The sequence below is a fragment of the Psammomys obesus genome, unplaced genomic scaffold, assembly GCF_907164565.1.
Source record: "Psammomys obesus unplaced genomic scaffold, mPsaObe1.curated_primary_1811, whole genome shotgun sequence".
Taxonomy (NCBI): Eukaryota; Metazoa; Chordata; class Mammalia; order Rodentia; family Muridae; genus Psammomys; species Psammomys obesus.
The window spans coordinates 3091293-3108733 of NW_026585685.1; the positions used below are offsets into that span (position 1 = coordinate 3091293).

The 17441-nt window shown below is 48.0% G+C and overlaps 1 protein-coding gene across 5 annotated transcripts in view; it reads right to left on the reverse strand.

The window, feature by feature from the left end:
- Nucleotides 1–17441, reverse strand: part of Vangl1 (VANGL planar cell polarity protein 1) — a 50427-nt gene that overhangs the window by 12519 nt on the left and 20467 nt on the right. For 4 of the 5 annotated variants that reach the window (XM_055628510.1, XM_055628500.1, XM_055628480.1 and 1 more), the window contains exons 5-7: nt 1547–1680; nt 528–566; nt 99–231 (exon numbers count right to left, since the gene is read on the reverse strand). In XM_055628510.1, coding sequence (XP_055484485.1) covers nt 99–231; nt 528–566; nt 1547–1680 — 306 coding nt within the window. The remainder of the gene's footprint in view (nt 1–98; nt 232–527; nt 567–1546; nt 1681–17441) is intronic. The other variant, XM_055628490.1, reaches the window with a different exon arrangement.

Genomic DNA, 17441 nt, shown 5'->3' on the forward strand with positions numbered 1-17441 from the left:
ATTTACAAACACAGAGCTAATTCTGGAAGTTCTTTAAAAAAAAAAGGTGAAAAATAAAACGTCTGACAAGAGGGGCCAGGGCTGTGAGGGTCACTGACCTCGCTCTCCTCTTCTTCACCCGCCGTTCGTGCTCAGCCTCTTCATAATACAGCTCGTTGTGGCTGGAGTCCCTGCGCCGAGCAGCCGCGGCAATCATGGCTCGGGACTGGCCGGTGGCATTGTTACTGGGCCCTTTGGTGCAAGGAAAACGGTAGAGCAGCTTTAACATCGAAGGCCAGGAAATGGAACATAAAAACAGTGCCGGGGTCTGTTGTTGGTACTCTCCCACCCACGCCCTATGGAGAACGCACAGATCCTAAGAGTGACTTCCCTAAGCGAGGTACTACGAATTCACAGCCACCGTGAACTCTAACCCCAGTCTGATGGGGGCCGTGGAAGAAGAACTCGGAAGGGGCTGTTGGATGCTCACCCCTGAAAACGTTGGCCAAGAGCAACACCCGCCAGAGAGTGCCGAAGATGTCACTTACCGTCCGCTACACAAAGTTTCAGTTTGGCCATAAGGGCAGCTGGGACATCGCATGCAGCGAACATTGAGAGAGAGTGAGGAGGACGGGAGAACAAGGACAGACAGAGAAAAAAGAGCGTCAAGGGACACGTACAGTGATCACACACAGGAAAACAAGCTAAGCCTGGGTGCTGTCACCCCAAACACCGGAGCCCAGAGACCACAGAACTCCCCATCTGTGAGTCGGCCTGAGGACTACCCCACTTAGTTTCTTAGCAGAAAGACATGGCCAGGACCTCAGGCTTCCTTCTGGGGGACCTGTTTCTGCTGATTAAGTTTTCCCATCATGAATGAAATTTACCAGTCATATACCTTAGATAGCCAAATTAAAAAAAAAAAAAAAAAGTAGACAGTATACCATTACGAAAACCTGATACCTATGTAAGTCAGCTGACCTGGTGACAACACGATTCCCTTCTGGAGTCTGCAAAACCCTTGTCTTACCCTAGGTGCCAAGCAAGAAATGACAGGGAGTCCTGTTTCTCACACTTGGTCACCTGACACCCTGAATGAACCTGGGTGCTGACTCCTCTAGTCTGGCTTTAGCCTCTTGTCACCATTCGGCTCCTGCTCCCAGCCAGGACTGAGATGCAGGAGAGTGGCTCCCAGCCTGAACTGTGCTTCTAGGCCTGCTGCCTTTAGGGAGCATTCTCCGTCTTTGGGTTAGTTGTGGAGATTTTGAAAAGCATTCATTTCCTAAGGGTTTTCACCTAAGGTGTTCCCAGCAGGAGGTAAGGAATACAATTTCTAATACCAAAATCCCCTAGTGGATGAACTTGACATGTATGTAGATGGTAAACTGACATTCCCCTGGAAAACATGTTTGCCTACATTTAAAATCAAAAATAGAAATTGTTCTGAAGTGAGAAAAGACTATAAGGCAAGCATGGAATACAGGTAGAAGCAAATGTACCATAAAGTTTTAGCCACAGAGCAGCCTAACCATGTCCCCACACCCCACAAACGGTTTCGAGCACATACCATCTACATTGTAGACTTTCAGGCCCGCCATGTGCTTGGCTGCTCGGAATTTGGATGCTGTTAGGAGGTTTGGGTTATAGATAGTGAAGTCCTTGTAGTAATTTTCCAGAACCACCAGTGCTGCTCTCTGGATGCTGTGAAACGAGAACAAAAATGAATGCAAGGTTTTCACAGACTACAGCGGGTCTGAAATGAGAAGTCCTTCTAAGTCTAACAGCAAGTCAGGGTAATCTCCCAGGAAAGTCCCTGGCTCCTGCACTCCCCACTTGTCCCACTGTTATAGCCTCCTTCCCTTTCCCAGGCTCTGCCATTCCCAGTATCCATCCAGCCAGTAGCTGGAAGAGGAGAAAGTAAGTTACAACCTATAACTGAGATTTGGGTTTGGTGTATATGGAAATTTTCCTGTTTGTCTTTAGTTTACAAAAAAAAGAAAGAAAGAAAAAAGGAAAGGAAAGAAAGGAAAGAAAAGGAAAAGAAAGAAAGGAAGAAAGAAAGAAAGAAATAAAGAAAGAAAGAAAGAAAGAAAGAGAATTGAGGAGCCCCCCCCTCCATTAAAAGTAGGAGGTTTGATGATGGTCACAGAGCTCCTGAATGAAGGTCAGAGTTCTGAGGCCCTCAATCAGTGGCCGGTTTCACACACAACACTGCCCCTGGCCTTCAATGTTAGAGGGATGGCTTTCCTATGAAGCAGAGTCGACTTGAAATGTGGCTTCAGCTAGGATCATCTGGGTCCTAAGATCCTCACAAGCCCCTGCCCTTCAGCCGCTGTCTTGGGCACTCAACAGATGATAACTCCAAGCTACCATTGTGGAGCACAGATGATAACACCCCTTCCCAGGAGCGTGGGTGCATGCTGGGAGCTGACCGGAAACACTTTCTGCTGCAGATGCAGAACCCCTGATGTTTCCAAGATCAACCAGCACTGACACAGGAAGTGCCTTCACTCACCCCATCTCGGCTCACCCTCGTGATCACTCCAGGCAAGAAAACAAAGGTCCAGAAATTCACGAGCCACACAATGTGATGGCGGTGTGCGCTGTGTGGTCTGGCTGGAACTAACTGCATTGCAAACTGATAGCCTAGATGCTGGCTCTTCACCGGACACCTGCAGCTCTTGAGGCCGTTCACCAACCACGGCGTGCTAAATACCACAGCTCTGTTTTATCTTGCCTTCTGAGGCTCCTTCCCGGCACTCTAAGATAATGGGCTTATCAGGATTATTTACGCTAGCCAGAATGCCAGGAGAGGGGCTGCCTTGGATTCCTGGAGGAGTACATGCTCTCACAGTGGCTCAGAGACTGTCACTTCACTCTCTACTCACCAGGCAGCCCTTAGCTGAAGCTCTCGCGTGTCACCTCCCACTCCCCCCTTCCCCTGACTCCCTCCGCTCCACACAGGGTTGGGGATGAGGCCTAGTTGGGAGGGTGCTTTCCTCTGCACTTCATGGGAACCGAACAGGCATTAGGACAGTGTGGGATGCAAGAGTCGCTTCCCCAAGGGGTGACCCTCAAGTTGAAGGGTGTCATTGCAGAGCTTTATCAGCTCAGTGTGCGTTCAGCCTCCTCCCCGCCCTCTGTTGTGACCTTCTCCAGAGAGGGGCAGGGGTTCCCTCACCCCCACTGCATGCAGAGGCGCACCCACTCCCATCACACACTTCCCCAAACATTGCGGCTGCTCTTCTGGCTCTGCCCACGGGCTAGTTTTCCAGAACCTCTGGGCCTAGGATGAGACAGAGCCCCTAAGTGTGAAAACAAACCTCGGCTAGACAGACACACTGGCTCAAACTAGTTCACCCCATGCTTTTATACCAGCAGACGAATTTCTCTAGGTGCTGGGATTATTATAACAGAAAACCATGTCCCTCATCCAAACTTAAAAAACTGGAGGGGCAGGGGTTTGAGAGATGATGCAGCCATTAGGCACTGGCTGCTCTTGAAGATGTCGCAGGTTCAGTTCCCAGCACCTATATGACTATACCTGTAACAGGGGATCTAATACACCCTTCTGGCCTCTGTGGCTCCTTCAGGCAATATGCTGCCTAGAAACTCTGCAGATGCATCCACATTACAAAGAAGTGAATAAATAAATCCCCCTTTCAAAAAAAACCTAAGAACTTAAAGGCAGTTACTCACAGGGCCATCTTCAAAGCAAACCTTGTGCCGGCTGCTGGGTTTTGATTTTCATCCAGGTCACAGGGCGGAGCCCAGAGAATCCCACGGGCTCAGTCCAGTGCTGAGGAAACAGTGTCGTTGCTCAATGCCTTTATCCCGCAAGTGCCATCTTCTGTCCTTGCCTCACTCTTGCAGAGCTCCTACCCGGCTACATTCTAGCACTGCCTAGGACAATGCACAGAAAGGACCTAAAACCCCAGCTCAGATGTAGCCCATAGACTCAGTCTCCAAGTGGGGTCCCTAGTAAGGGGAACAGGGACTGTCTCTGACATGAACTCAGTGGCCTGCTCTTTGATCACCTCTCCCTGGGGCATGCAGCCTTACCAGGCCACAGAGGAAGACAATGCAGCCAGTCTTGATGAGACCTGATAGGCTAGGGTCAGATGGAAGGGGAGGAGGTCCTCCCCTATCAGTGGACTATGGAAGGGGAAAAGGGAGAAAAGATGGAGGGAGGGTGGGATTGGGAGGAGACGATGGAGGGGGCCAGAACAGGGATACTAATTGAATAAATTGTAATAAATAATAATAATAAAGGCTCGTGGCTGCCAATGCTGGAGCAAAATCCTTGACATCCCCTAAGAACTTACCAGGATGGGCCTGGTGCTGTGGGACAAGAGACATGGAGCCTCACACAGGGCCTCAGTCTTCCCAAGGCCAGAGAAGCCCATCTCCCAAGAACCACAGAAGAGAAGAGTGGGTGCCCTGCTCCTTCTCCAATCCCTCATCTCACAGAGGCACCAGGGTGCGTCACAGCCAGGCACGGTCCTGGCCAGATGCCCAGGCTGACAAGCTAATGCAGGAGCAGAAGTACTCTTGCGCCAAGTTTATAAATGCCTCCAAGAGCTGTGCACACTCTCGCCTACAGAGAACTATTTGTCTGGCACTCAATGCTTCCCACATTAGGAGGGAATAAGAATGTCCACAGAACGAAGACAATACACAACCAATGTGTCCAATTTTAAAGAGGCTGCAACTGTTTGAGTTAAAAATCCAACATTACGGAGCTTCGTCTTTTTATAGAATAAACCATGTGCTACATGCCTGAAGCCTTGCTGAGACCCAGGACGGCGATTCCCCATGTTCATCGCTGAGCTGCGCTTTGTACATAACATCTGAAGACATGGGGCCATACAGTAGGCAAAGGCTACCTGTGTCCACATTCTGCTCTAGGCTGCTGGAACAGTCTAAATACTCAGAACTCTACGGCTGATGTCGTTTTCTACCTTCTCCCTTGCTGTTAGCTATCAAAGTCATTTCGGCGGTTTAGGTGCTGACTAAGTCATAGCCTCACAAAACTAGGACATACAGTGCATCCACTCCAATGTCAGTGCTCAGACATCTATCTCCCCTGCCTCTGTCTCTTTATATGCTCCACGTATGGTACCATATAGGCCTCTTTCAGGGAGCCCTTCGCCCTCTATGGACCCTGTGGCCTGTCCCTACACTCAGAGAACCCTAGCACTACACAGACTGGTAATGTCCTACAAGGAGTTAGGCGTGCAGTCGCTGCCTCTTTAACTGCTTGCAGAAGTCCCTCACACACAAGGGAGGCCTCCTTTACTTCCTCCACACATAACACTTGTTGGCTCAACAAGTCTATTTATGAAATCTTAGTACTTCATAAAACCATTAGACGTTTGGTAAGATTTAATAATGATTTAACATAATGTAAAGGGCACAGACTAAGCACATGCCTTGTAAGTGACACCGTCATAGTCATGAGTTTCTGTGTCCACGTGTGCCCTGAGGAGGCTTCTCTGTCCCTTGTGTGCACCTGTGCCAATCTCTCTCGCCAAGAGAGACTGTCTTTGGAAGTGAGCCAAGGTGGATCCCTCCAAATAGCTTTGCTTGGGGATAGGAACCATGAGGACCATAAGGTCATGGCATTCTTTGTCCACTCTGTCTCTTGACAATCAATTCACTTATTGGGAGGAGAGCCATGACTCACAGGTGGAGAAAGCCTTGGCCTGAGAAGCAGAAAGTCTAGATTCCAAACCTGATCTTACCATTCTGTTACTTTCTAAAATCTGTTTCCTCTTGGCCTGCGATGGAGAGATAAAACTGACTGACTACCTTATTTGGTTGTTAAGAAGATTAACTGAAATCATGCCAGGGAATGTGTTTATAAACCTTAAAGCGTTATGCAAAGTAGTATCATATTATTGATAATGGGCCCAAGCATTTTATGATAGGGAATGGGGCTGGTTGGCTCATGCCATTCCTGGGCATAAAACCATGGCTCAATATCCATTTATACAGAATGATTTATTGTGCTTTGTATCTTTAATGTTCCCTTCAAAGATGAAGCATTAAAGACTCAGCTGCCGGCTTGAGATGCTGTCAGAAGTAGCAAAACCCTCAGGAGGCAAAAACCTCCCAGAAGGAAGTCAGGTTACTACGGTTGTGCTCTTGAAAGGGACCTTGGGAGCCCTGATCTGCTGCTCTCTCTCTGCTTCCTGGATGCCCTGAGGTGAACAGCTTTGTTGGGCTGTATGTTTCCTACCACAATGCTCTTGAATCCCTGCTGGAGATTCAAAGTGTTGGGGCTAAGTGAGCATAGGCAAAGCAAACAAACACACAAAACCTGAAATTGTGGGCCCTAGTAATCTTTCCTCCATAAAAACTGATAATCTTACGCATTTTGCTTCAGCAATAGAAAAATGACCAACACACTCCCAGAATTCTAGAAATGAAAGTGATCTCTGCGTTCCGCTGGAGATTCAAGAATCAAAGAAGTCGGAATCCATTTCTTTGAGAGCACCCCAGGCAACTCCAGACTCTGAAGAGATTATTCTCCCACTGTGCCAAACTAATCTTTAACTTCTGCTTTCCCTGGGGACAGGGTCCTCTTACTTACTAAAACATCTCAGACTTGGAGAAAACATTTTGGCTATAAATCATCTCTTTTTCACCCACGTAGGTTGTAAAGAGAGGGATTGAAGTCTAGAAAAGCATGCATTCACACACACACACACACACACACACACACACCATGCACCTCCACACATATCCCTTTATTTACTGTTCATTTGCACTCCCCTTGAGTGTGCCTTCTGCAACCAAACTAGTACACATGACTGAATTCAGAAATAGCACAGGTCTTTGATATGCCAGGCTAACGCCTTTACAACTTCAAGTCCTCCCAGAGCAAGTGGAGAGAATGTGGCCAAATAGGTAAGACCCTCTTAAGTTTCAGCCTCTTCCGATTCATCTTGCTCTGTTAACAAAACAGTGTTCTCCATGCATGGGAAATGTGAACATCTTTCTCACACGCAACTGCCCACATCAGTGCCACGATTCCAACTGCCTCAGTCTGTGCTGGTAGTTGAAGTGCTGAGCAGTTTTCTCAGCACAGTAAGATCTGGAAAGACTTGCGTTTAGATTATAGACTCATTATCCTTCAAGCCAACTATGCTGACATCCAGAAAAGATCCAGAAAAGAATGAAGAACCAGCTGCTCCATCTCCATCACAGCCATTGTAAACCCTGAGCCCCTGTGATGCTCCAGACATTGAGCTACAAGCCAGACATATAAAAGGAAGTTCAGTTTTCCAACAGGTGCTGACAACGACCCAAATGATGAGCACGCTTAAAAGATTCAAACCGGGGCAGAATGCAAACACAGGCAAGGCAAGGAGACGGGGTCCACACAACAGGCAATGCTAAATGTCCGAGCTGAGTCTTAACAAGTCACTGTTGGTCCCATTCTGTGGACACTGGGCTCCGGAAATTCCAAGCAGAGGAAACAGGATGAGGAGAAATGGGTGTAATTACTGTCCTGCAACATATGTAGTGGGAGTAGCAGGGTCAGTGTTCATCACTGGGCAGCTCTGAGGAACCCAAGGAAGACCATCTCCTGAAATCTCTATCTTTCTGGAACCTCAGAGTGTGACCTGATGAGGAAATGGCAGATGTCATGGACACTCACAATGGTGTATCCTGAGAAGAACCAAGGAGGCAGAAGTGGGAGAGATGCAGCTTACGCCAGCGAGAGCCAGGACTGCCAGCATGCTGCACAGGAAGGAGAAAGCACTGAGGAAGGGTTCTTCTTAATGTCTCCAGAAAGAGTGAGGCCCCGCCAAGACAGAGATCAGACTTCTGAGACACTGAGACGGAGAGCTGTTTTGAGCTAGCAAGTTTGTAGCACTTTCTTATTGCAACTCTCAGAAGCTAAGAAAGAAGGGAAGCTAGTCAAGGGGAAGGCAGGGCTGAGCTGGCTGGTAGCTGAGGCGCTGCAGGAACGCAAAGGAAAGAGTGACATCAGGACTGAGAAGAGCACAAGGATACCAACAAAACACTGCCCGGACCCCCGACCATCTTGTCACTTCTAAGGCCTGCTCCAGTGGCTACATTTTAGGGCTTAAACTAGGTATTCTGACAAAAATGTTGAAATACAGTATCTCGAATTAAAGTTGATTTTGCTTGTCTGTCAAAACTCCCTGCCAGGATAAGACCATCCCAGTGATGGTTAATATTGACAGGATCTAAAAATCACCCCAGAGACAAGCCGTGAGAAGTTATCTACCTTAGGTTAAATTGAGTTGGGAAGACGTGCATGGAAAGGAGAAAGGAGCTGGGGCGCAACATTCACCTCTCTCTGCAGATGCAATACGCCCAGCTGCCTTGCGCTCCTGCTGCTGTGACTTCCCCCAACCCTATGGGCTGTACCCTGAGCCAAAATAAAGCCTTTCCCTCTTAGGGTGCTTTTGTTAGGCATTTGACAGCAGCAACCAGATAAGTAACTGACACAACCATCCGTGCCCACCATTCAGCCAACTGCCAACAATCCGCAGCCATATCTCTGAGAGCTGAATACTCTACATGCATGGGGCTTCACTATCCCAGACTGGGAGAAAGACAGAGCCAAGGCTACACACAGCAGGCTCTGTGTGAGTCCCAGAGAAGCAAACAGAATTAGCCCTGAGCGCTGCAGCCTCAGTAAGGCACAAATAGTGTTTACATCTCCAGACCCTCTGTCTTTTAATTAAGATGTTCGTATTTGGGAAGCTAGCTTGATCAAGTCCCACACGGATAACAGGCAGCATGCACCTTGGAACTCAAGAGGACAATACGGGGCAGAAACTGGAATCGGCTTGATTACGTTTACTAACCCAGGAGACGGGGTGAACTTCCTGGGACAAAGCATCTTGTGACACATTTCTGGGACGAAGCACGCTGCCTGTGATCTTAAATGACGAAGCACACAACCCATCCTGAGGAGGGACACAGATCAGAGGCTCTGGCTGGCTGGTGAGGTGAAACCCTGGTCTATGACCTCTTGGATTCACAGGTGACCCAAGCCTGGCAGTTCAGGCAGGGTGGGGTGGGGAGGGGGAGACTTTGGATCAATAACCATGAGCCTCCACACTGAATACCAGACCACACACAAGACTCACAGCCTATCATTCCACAGGGAAAGAAGAACGAGCGGATGGGAAGCCAGGGACACTGACGCCAGACTTCCAAGACAGAACCCACAGGACAGAGTCACCATGGGATGGTCTCCAAAGTGCAGGCTTGGGGACACCTTGAGCACTTCCCCGGGCTTTTGCCATCTCCGTTTTAAGCTGAGGATGAAAGCAAAGCCCTGAAAGCTATCCCCTTTCACACTGCAAGCGCAGCCACTCACATAGGATAAGCACACTGGGTAAGGGTCTGTGAGGGAGACCTGCTTCTTCTGGTCTCAGGAGAGGAACAACACAAAACTGTGCACATTCCCCGGCCATTATGCACACTCTTGTGCAGGGCTCTGAGTGTGATGACAGCTGACAGACATTTTCCTTCTAAGTCTCTGATGAGTCATAGCCAGAGCCAGGACACTGGAGCCGTCTCCTTGGGTACCCAGAAGACCTGTTCCATAGGCGAAAGCCCTGCCACTGGCTCCCCAGAGGACTGCAGCTCTGCTTCAGGCTATAGCGCAGATCCCCACCTCAACGCCACCTGCCTATATTTTCAGTCCAGTCTGTGCCACAGTCCCTATCTGGGAACTGACCTTTCTTAGCGTCAGGCATTACTGTGGTTAATCACACAGAGATAAACACCAGAGACCTGAGGATCAAAGACAATGGCCTGCCTCATGTGTTTAAAAACATCTCTCTAGACAGAGACCAAGATCACCTGCACACAAACCTGAGAGCCTGGCCTTCTCTTGCCTCTCACCCTCCTCAACATCAGTGCTGCTGGCTTCGGAAAGACCGTGGGGACACAGATGATAATCCTGGGGTCCAAGGGTTAACAGCTACCCAATGGGATCAATCTCTGACTACAAAGACGGGAACAGGCTATACCTGGCATGGAGCTGAAGGCCATAGAGTGAGTCAGAGAAGGGAAGCCCCAGTCACCACTTCCCTGCTTGCCAGCGCCTTGACACGCACAATGACACCTGTATTTATGGACGGGAGCTGGATGGGACCAGCCCACAGGAGCCCTGGAGGGGAAAGGATCCTGTTCGGGAATCTCAGCCATTTTCTCTTTAGAACAGCTACCTTCTCCAACGTGGTCCTCAGTGCTTATACTAACCCTGCCCAGGGGATGGCTCTCTGTATCAGCATGGCCCCCAAGTAGGCTGTCTACACTAGCATGGGTCCCAGGTAAGCTGTTCTTCCAGCAAAGAACTTAGGAAAATACCAGTACGGCCTCCATACAAACGCGATACCCTGGAAGCCCTTCCACAGCACCATGGCTCCTAGGAAGGCATATACAAGTGTAGCCCTTAGGAAAGCAGTCTCAACTGCCACGGTCCCCTCCCCCCAGGCAGTGGAAGCTGGCTTCCCTTCCATGGGTGCCGTGCCCTGTGAGAGGTGAATCCTCTGGCCTCAGCGTGAGGCTGCAGGCAGACGCCATGCACAGCAAGCCATCCCAGGCTGTGGCGGCTGCCGGGGAGCGGCTGGATAAACACAGGGCTTCAGTGTCCAGAAACTTACACTCTCATTAAAGCCACTTTCAAGAGGCACCGCAGGACCAAACCACAAACGGCAGCTCTGCGCTTGCCTTGAAAATTCTCCTAGAGCCTGAACAAACCCCTTCACCCTCTAGTCTTAAGCTTGCACTCATTTTTTTTATTTGCTGCTTTTCAAGGGAGTGCGCACGGGGACTGGTGAAATGCCGTTACTGGAAAGTAGTTACAAATGAAAACACCCATTTCTAAAAATAACAGTTTATATATGAAACCACGATAGTAATCGCATGAGCCAAAAACTCCAGTAGGCATTTAAAAACACTCCTCAATGTCACAGCCAATGGTTCTGGGCCTTCAGCAGCCACCCAAGACCATTGGTGCCGGGCCCCAGTGTGGGAGGGGAGGCCTGGGCCAGCCCCACAGCTAAGCCTGATCTGTAGCTTGAAGACCAGCTTGGACACTGCTAGACTCGGGGACTTAAGACTTCCCAAGGTGCTGGAGTAAGCTCAACCCCTTCCTTGTTTTAATCAGAAAAGCACAGAATAAACAGGGAAAGCAAAGCCCCCTACTCAAGCCTGGAGATGTGCGGGTGAGCCGCCCAGAGGACAAGACCCAGCCCTATTTCATTAGGGAGAAGCTTGCTTACTGTCCCCACAGATTCCTGGGTTTTAGGGTAAACGGTTGCTAGTGCTGAGAATATCCCCATCTGAACTTGGGCTATGACAACACACACACAAAACAACAACAACAACAAACCAAGTTAACTGGCATCTCTATGCATAAAGGCACTAATCCTATCAGACTAGATTCTTAGCCTATGACTTCAAGCCCGTCTCCAAGTACACATTACGGTAAGGGTTTCTGCATGTGTGTGGAAGAAGGAAGATAAAAATGCCTTTTAAGCAAAGCCATCTAACACCTGTATACAGGCATACATTCTTACGGTTTAAAAAGCAATTTGGGGGTCATTTCTTTTAAAGCAAAAAAAGGTTCTCTGGTCAGTTACCAACCCTGTGAAGAAGAGGTTCATGTCCAATACCAATTTATAAGATACACAGAGTCGTACCGAATGAAGCAAAAAAAAAAAAAAAAAAAAAAAAATAGCCAAACCCCACAGTGCTGTGGGTTGTGTGGGCTTTTGCGGGTTCTTTTTCTTCTTCCTGCTGGTGATTATCGGCAAGTTATAAACATTCCTGAACACCCCTGGAGCAGCACTACGTCCCCACTTACAACATTTCTAATCCTTTCCGATACAGAAGTTAAGTATCAGAACTGTAGGCAAAATAAAGTTAAGCAGGCTGGGAATGTTGAGCCTGAGGTGGAGGCGTTGACAGGATCAAGGCAAGTGGTTCTCACCTACCCAATGCCGTGAACCCTTTAGCACAGTTCCTCGTGTTGTGGTAACCCCAGCCATAAATTATTCTGTTGCTGTTTCATAACTGTAATTTTGCTACTGTTATGAATCATGATGGAAATGTCTGCTGTGCAGGATCTCTGATATGTGGCCCCTGTTGAAAGGGTCATTTGTCCCCACAAAGGGGTCGTGACCCATAGATTGAGAGACACTGATGTAGGAGCTCCTAAGAGATGAGACTGTAGGGGATTATTTAGATTAAGTTAGCCTCTGAGCATGCCTGAGAGATTCCCTAGGTTGGGTTAGCAGAGGTGGGGGGGGTCACTGCAATGTGGGTGGTACCATGCCACAGGCTGGGGTCCTGGGCTGAATAGAGAGGAGACTCTGCCTCCTAACCGTGGCTGCCATGTGACCACCCATCTCAAGTTCTGCTGCCAAGGCGTGCCCACCATGGCTGACCACATTCTCAAACTGTGAGCCATAATACGCTCTTGAAACGTGGGCTTGCTTTAACCAAGAAAGAGCATAGCAGAAGTGACACTGGGCCAGCTCTAGGCCTCAGCTCTACCAGGCCTGAGAACTTCTACTCGACTACCCTTCAAAGCCTTGAGCTGCCTCCGACATCTAGGTACTAGGTACGACATCTAGGCAGAAGCGTTAGGATCCATGTGGGGACAGAGAGCATCTCGGGGTATGCAGAAGCATGCTGGCCCACTATGTGTATCTAACTACACGGGAACCCCGTCAAGACCTACAGAAGAACCACCCAGCTGAGCCTGACCCATGCTGCAGAACCATTAGAAATGAAACGTGGTTGTGTTAAGCTACGGTGTCTTAGGCTACACATGACACAGCATTAGATCAAAGACATCTTTGCGGCAGGTAAAGAGGAGAAGGTAGAAAATGATTGACCAGAGCCTCCAACCTACTGCTGCCGCCCTAAGGCCCAGTCTTTGCCAACTGGTGAATTAAAGAACTGGTGGAGGTAAAAGACTAGAGAGAACAAGCCAGCCACCCCTGACATTGGCCTCCTGTCCACTCGGCTAAGCCCACAAAGTGTGCCCTTACGGCAGGAGTGCGACCGTGAACATAAATCCTCTGTGTCGTAACAGTGAGTGTAAGATCATCCTGAAACCATACCATCAGGGCTCAAATCCTGTCTTTCACAGTTACCAATGTTTGGGGCCCCTGAACCCTCTGAGCCTCTGTTTCCTCAACCGACCGATGAAGAAAACAGTGCCTACCCCACAAGATTGTCCTGAAGACTGAGTTCGGGCATTCCAAACACGGAGGCGCCTAACCTCAGCAAGGAGCCAGCGGGGCTGCTGCTCACCGTCAGCTATGCTCGTGTCTGCTCCAATACACACTGAGTCTTAAAGTTTCGCTTTAAAGATTTCAAATCACAGGAAATACTGAAGTTATTAAATGTCACTTTTAAGTTCTGTTTTTCAGTATTCTTCTGGGTCTCTTCCCCCCTCCCCCATAGTCAGCTAAGACAGACAGACAGACAGACAGACAGATAGATAGACAGATAAACATTTCTAGTAAAGTTAGAGAAAAGTTAGCAGCCAGGCATGGTGGTGCAACACCCAGGGAGGCAATAGGCAGGTGAATCAATATGCATTTGAGTCCAGCCTGGTCTATAAAGGGAATTCAGGTCAGCCAAGACTACACAGAGAAACCCTGCCTCCAACCAAAGAAAGAAAGAAACAAACAAACAAACCCAACCAACCAAAAACCAAACCAAACCAAACAAACAACAACAACAAAAAAAAAAAACCCCAAAAAATTACCAGCCACCTCGGTGCCAACTCCATGACAATGGGGTGTGTATGGGTGAGACACCTGGGGGCTATAGCAAATAGAGGTGGGGAGGTAATGAGCTGCAAGCTTGTGCCTGCTGGTGACTGTGAACAGGCCTCTTCACCTGTCCTCCACTGGAAAAGATAATAAGCCACTGTCCCACCTGTTCTGACCTGGCGTAGTAAATTAAGTAGAAACAGGGAAAAGCCCTCTTAACTCCTAGGGCATTAGCTAAAGGCTAGGTCACATCTTACACCTATTTATGGAATTTCACAGCCCCACAACAATAATCTCTTCCATTTCAGATGGTTTTCAAATAAACCCCAAATGATCCCTGCCCACAAGGGAAGCCACAGCAAGGGCCTTTTACAAGTGCTAACAAGAAGCCCATTTTCTTTAGGAAGCTGGAGAGTAGGCATTCTTTTGAAAACTCTCAAAATAGCCCCAATCCATTCAGGAAAAAAACCTCCTTTGAAAAGGGGAAGAAAGAACTCCCTACCACTCCGCACCTAAGCGCAATAGGTCACTCCGCAGCAAAGGCTTTGCATAAAGGGAGAGCAGAAGACCCTGCGGTTCTGGTTCGGGTCTGGCCAATCCCTGTTATTCTGATGTCAGGGGCTTGCTTTGTCCTTCCTGCTCCCCACTTCCCTCCTGCCTTGACAATTTACAAAAGGGCTTAGAAGTTATATTTCTGGCCCAGTGACTCTTCCTGCCACTGCTGGGTTTGGATCCGATTTAGCCCACGGAGCAGCTGGTGATGCGACCAGCAGTGCCAGGGGGAGGTGACAATGCTGCTTCAGCTCCCTCAGCCTGGATGTCACAGGACAACTCAGCCTGCCCAAGGAGAGACAGGACACCTTTCCTTCCACCTCAGAATTCAAAATCACCATGTTAGGGACAAAAGGAAGGGGGGTGAGGAGCCAGGGAAAAAATTCCACCCAAATGGCCCCTGCCAAGCCTGTTAGATACATGCCACTGGCAGGTCTCTAGTGTACCTGAGGTGTCTGCTTTTTGCAGCAATCACCAGGAGGCCAGGAGCCACAGGAAGGATTGTCTTCTTCCACATAGTTCTGTCCCTGACCCACACAGCTAGGCGATGAGATACTGAGGATGCTGTCAGTTATTTATTTATTTGTTTCCTACTTTCTAGGAGTTGTTGGGTTGGCCCCTCCCATTTGCACCCAGATCTCACGGAAGGGTGAGGTCGACCTTTCTTAGAGAAGTGTGGGAGCCCAAGAGGAGCCATTTGTCCCATCAGCTTGGACTGACTGAAAGTGAGGAAGACACTACCCTTCCCTGTGCAGGTGGGAATTACTCTACTCAAACGAAGGCCGAGACACAGAACTGCAGCTGGCCTCACTCACAGCCTGGGGTTGCCACAACCCCAAACGCTGCTCACTTGCCTCAAGACCACAGTCTGTTTGTCCAGCGTTGACCCCAGCAAGGCCTGCCTTAGAGCCAGGCTGGTTCTCAACAGGCTTCACGGCTGTCACTGTCTGAAACTGCCTGTCCTCCTGTGCTGGAGGCCCCCATCTTCAGGCCTGGCCCAGCACTTCAAAGCCACATACCAGTCTCTCTCCTGGGAGCTCCAGAAAACTCCAGGCTTGGGCTCTGTGCTCTCTCGGGGGCCTCTCTCCAGTATGAAGAGCAGGAAGAAAGTTCTCTAAGGTTCCAATGCCCCCAGTGACTTACTTGCTTCTAGAGCTTTACTGGCATCTATGGAGGATTTGAAGCAGCAACTTATCCTTCATGGGACACTTAGCCAAACAGAAACTCCCCTGAGAATGAATCATGGCACACTTGAAGACTAAACCAGCCTATCCTCAGGCAGTATGAACTGAGCCAGAAATACCAATGAGAGAGCACACCAATATGACATTGGTTGAACAGTGGGATCTGACTCCAAACTGGGGGAAGGCCACCTCTCTAGACAATAGCCAAAACGGTGACAAAGCCAGTTATTCTGGTAGCCACAAAGATGTCCTCACCAGTCCTGGCTGCTTTGCCTTATGACATACATCAGTATAGTGAAACTTTAAAGCCAGACATCCAAGGTGGGTGACTTGTTATTTTTATACTGCTGTGAAGAGACACCATGACCAAGGCAATTTATAAAAGGCAGCATTTAATTTGGGGGCTCACAGTGACAGAGAGTTAGAGTCCCTCATGGCAGGGAACGTGCAGCTGAGAGCTTACATCTCTCGCAGCCAGAGGCAGAGAGAGGAGAGAGATAATTGGAAATTATAAATAAATGTGCACTTCAAAGCCCACCCTCAGAGACATATTCCTCCAACAAGACCACCCCTCCTAATCCTTCCCAAACAGTTCCACCAACCGGGGACTATGCATTAAAATATGTAAGCCTACGGGGCCCTTTCTCATTCAAACCACCACAGTCGACTCAGCCAGGTGCCACATGACTGCCAACTATGTATCATGCTCCATGTCAGGCACCAAGGATGCCAGGAAGAGTAAGACACAGCTTATATCCTCAGGGATCACAAAATTTATGAAAGGAAACAGATGGGAGAGTAAGATACTACATGGAAGGAGAGATGTCATAATTGAACCGTTAATCCAACCCAACCCCATGACACTGGAGGGAGTCCAAATAAGGCTGGGCATGGTATGCTGTGTAAATTACTTACATCCTCTAGCCCCGAGCTCTCCATCCATAACACTGGAATTAATAATAACACAGACGTTTTTACAATAATAACTGGCATAGGATGCTTACCTTCATTTATTTATAAAATAAACAAAAATGATTCTCACCCTTTGAGTTAACCAAACAATAATGCACTAACTTTGTGCACAGATATAAATGAGTTTTAACCCTTCTCACTCACACAAACATTCTCAAAACACTCAACCCTTTTTTTGAGACAGGGTCTCTCTACATAGCCCTGGCTGGCCTTGAACTCACAGAGCTCTGCCTGCCCCTGCCTCCCGAATGCTGGGATTAAAGGCATGTGCCACCAACCCTGGCTGGAGACTGACTCTTTATTAGTCACCAAGGTGACTACATAATTGGTTGACCAAATCAGGATATCTGTGAGAGTGGAAACAAAAAGAAGAGCTACTAATCCCACCAAGGCACCAAGGTAACACAGAAGCGCTATTTTAAAAATTATATTTTTAAATACTGAGCTCACAAGCATGATGTATATTTGTTGCACAAAGTGATACATTTCATAATGATGTTTTTGATAAACTACATCATGCACTTTAACCGTACTCTCTCCCCACAACACCTACCACCCTCTCCCATTCCTCCTCCCCTCCTACATCTCCATTTCCCTTTCCTATATAGATATCCTCCTATTTTTAAGTGTTTGTGCTTAATATATATATATATATAAAACCTAGGTTCTATATGAGAAAAAAATGTGATTATTTGTTTTGTAGGTCTAGCTTATTTTTCTTAACAAGAAAATCTCCAGCCAGTTCTGTCCATTTTCCTGTCAACGACATAGTTTCATTATTCTTTATAGCTAAATACATATATTAGAGTTATAGATAGGTAAATTTATGTATATATATATATATACACATAAATGTACCTATCTATATATACTATATATATAGTATATATATACTATATATATACATATACATATACATATACATATACATATACATATACATATACATATACATATACATATA